At 32.3% G+C, this 2016-nt stretch overlaps 1 protein-coding gene across 1 annotated transcript; it reads left to right on the forward strand.

The window, feature by feature from the left end:
• Positions 1–691: 691 nt before the first annotated feature.
• Positions 692–1757, forward strand: LOC105622830 (multiple coagulation factor deficiency protein 2 homolog). The gene is made up of 4 exons (XM_012204240.1): positions 692–849; positions 1232–1318; positions 1407–1528; positions 1624–1757. Exons 1-4 carry the CDS (start codon positions 692–694, stop codon positions 1755–1757), a joined length of 501 nt encoding a protein of 166 aa, XP_012059630.1.
• The last annotated feature ends 259 nt before the right edge of the window (positions 1758–2016 follow it).

The raw sequence follows: 2016 nt of genomic DNA on the forward strand, positions 1-2016 counted from the left end.
TTTTTCTAATCTTTAGAATTGGAAAAAGACGAAGAGTAAATTGAACCGAGATTAAATTTAATCTACATTGGTAGAAACGGATATTAGAGAGAATAAATTAAACTGAGATTATTGTTAATCTTACATTGATAGAACCTTTAAGGACACAAAAATCTTGCTGACTGTACTACTACACCGAGCACTTTCGAACTCGGTCTTGTAACAAATCGGAACGGGCTCGCGATCGCGCAGCTCGCCCCCCTGGGGTCCAATCTAAATCAATGGGCTTGTGGGTAATCGCATAATAATTACCATGGACCCCCTCTACCGCCCATCTGTCGCTGACCGACGGGGCGTACGACCCTCGGAAGAAGCAGGCACTCCATATACGGCGACACACCCGATGAACATGTCCCAGCAGGTCCCATTGTCGATGAGCACCGTTCGGAATGTCACGAAGTTGAGACGCCCCTCGGCAGTTATCACTCTTTCCAAACTGCCATACACTCGATCGTATACAAACCACCGCGAAATGCAATTCTCAAACTAATATCTTACTTCAATTTAAATCCACAAATTAAATCTCGTATATGATCTCGTATGCTCGTAGATTATTGTTAAATTTCTCCAAAGCTGTATAGATATATTTATTTAATATAACAGAGAATGTGAAATATTATCATCAATGCGGCCATTTGTTTCAGATAACAAAATGGAGACAATATTTTTAATCAGCTTTTGCCTCGGCCTAGCGACCGGCCACTTTCGTGGGCCACATCATCCAAGGAGCAGCGTATCTCATCATCATTACACACCGGACAGCGACGCAATCAAATTGACGCAGGATGATGAACTCCTTCATGATGCAACGTGAGAAATAATTAAACAAAATAATTAGTTCTGTAAATAATCTTGCTGTTTTATAATTAATTCCTTTATATATATTTTTATTTCATATAATATCTATTTACTACAACGATATAAGTAAAAAATTATCATTTTTTTTTAGTTGCTTATAGAAAAAGAAAAAAAGAATAAACTTAAGAAAAAGAACATAATTTATTAGGAATAAAAGAACATACTTTTATTCCTTTACAATGTTATTTTTACAAAAAAATTGCATTTTAAAATTGATATTATAAAATTTTAATGATGCAAAGCATTCAAGCTTATTTTCTGAAAAACTTTGTTGTTTTAACTGTGTCGTTGTAGCAAATGAGTGATCTTGTGATTGTTTATCTTATGATTATAGACATTTAAAGGAAGATATGGGTTCCATGGCTGATCAACTTGATTTTTCGAAAATGACTGAACAAGAGATAGAATTCCACTATTTTCAGTATGTTTCAGACATCAAAAATTGGTTCGTTTATCCGCCTTAAACGTTTTTTTTACACATTATTAATATAGAAGCTTCGTAATTATAGAATTCACGATTTCGACAATAATACAAAGTTAGACGGATTAGAAATTCTTCACGCTCTTCAACATACGATGCATGAAAACGAGGAAGAAGGAATACAAAAACCAGAGGAAGATTGGATTGTAGGTACGTTTCAATTTCACATATTCAGAAAATATATTTATATATTACGATTCTTTTTAAAATATACAATAAAATTATTAATCTCTGTTTTGCTTTAGTGCTAATAGATAAAGTGTTAGAAGAGGACGATTTAAACAACGATGGATATCTAGAATATGTCGAATATGTATTAGGCAGACAAAGGGATCATGTCGCACAAGAGAAACGCAACAAGCTCAGAATCGGAACATGAAGATTTTAAATATAAACGATTTGAATCATAGAGGATTTTTAATTATGTATAATTCGTGTCATAAAATTAAATTTAAAAGTAACAAAGAAATGAAGAAAATCTTGGCGAAAACTACTCAAATAACATAAAACATAAAAATATTGAAAAAGAAAATGAAAAACAGAAAATAAAAACGGTCAATATAAAATTGCAATCAAATAATATATAAATAATAAATTATTTGATTACAATTTTATATTGACCGTTTTTTATTTTCTGT

This window comes from Atta cephalotes, assembly GCF_000143395.1.
Source record: "Atta cephalotes unplaced genomic scaffold scaffold00049, whole genome shotgun sequence".
In the NCBI taxonomy this organism is placed as follows: Eukaryota; Metazoa; Arthropoda; class Insecta; order Hymenoptera; family Formicidae; genus Atta; species Atta cephalotes.

Coding starts and splice junctions, on each gene's coding strand:
- LOC105622830 (XM_012204240.1), top strand. CDS start 692: ATGGAGACAATATTTTTAATCAGCTTTTGCCTCGGCCTAGCGACCGGC. Junction 850..1,231: donor GAACTCCTTCATGATGCAAC/GTGAGAAATAAT, acceptor TTATGATTATAG/ACATTTAAAGGAAGATATGG. Junction 1,319..1,406: donor ATAGAATTCCACTATTTTCA/GTATGTTTCAGA, acceptor TCGTAATTATAG/AATTCACGATTTCGACAATA.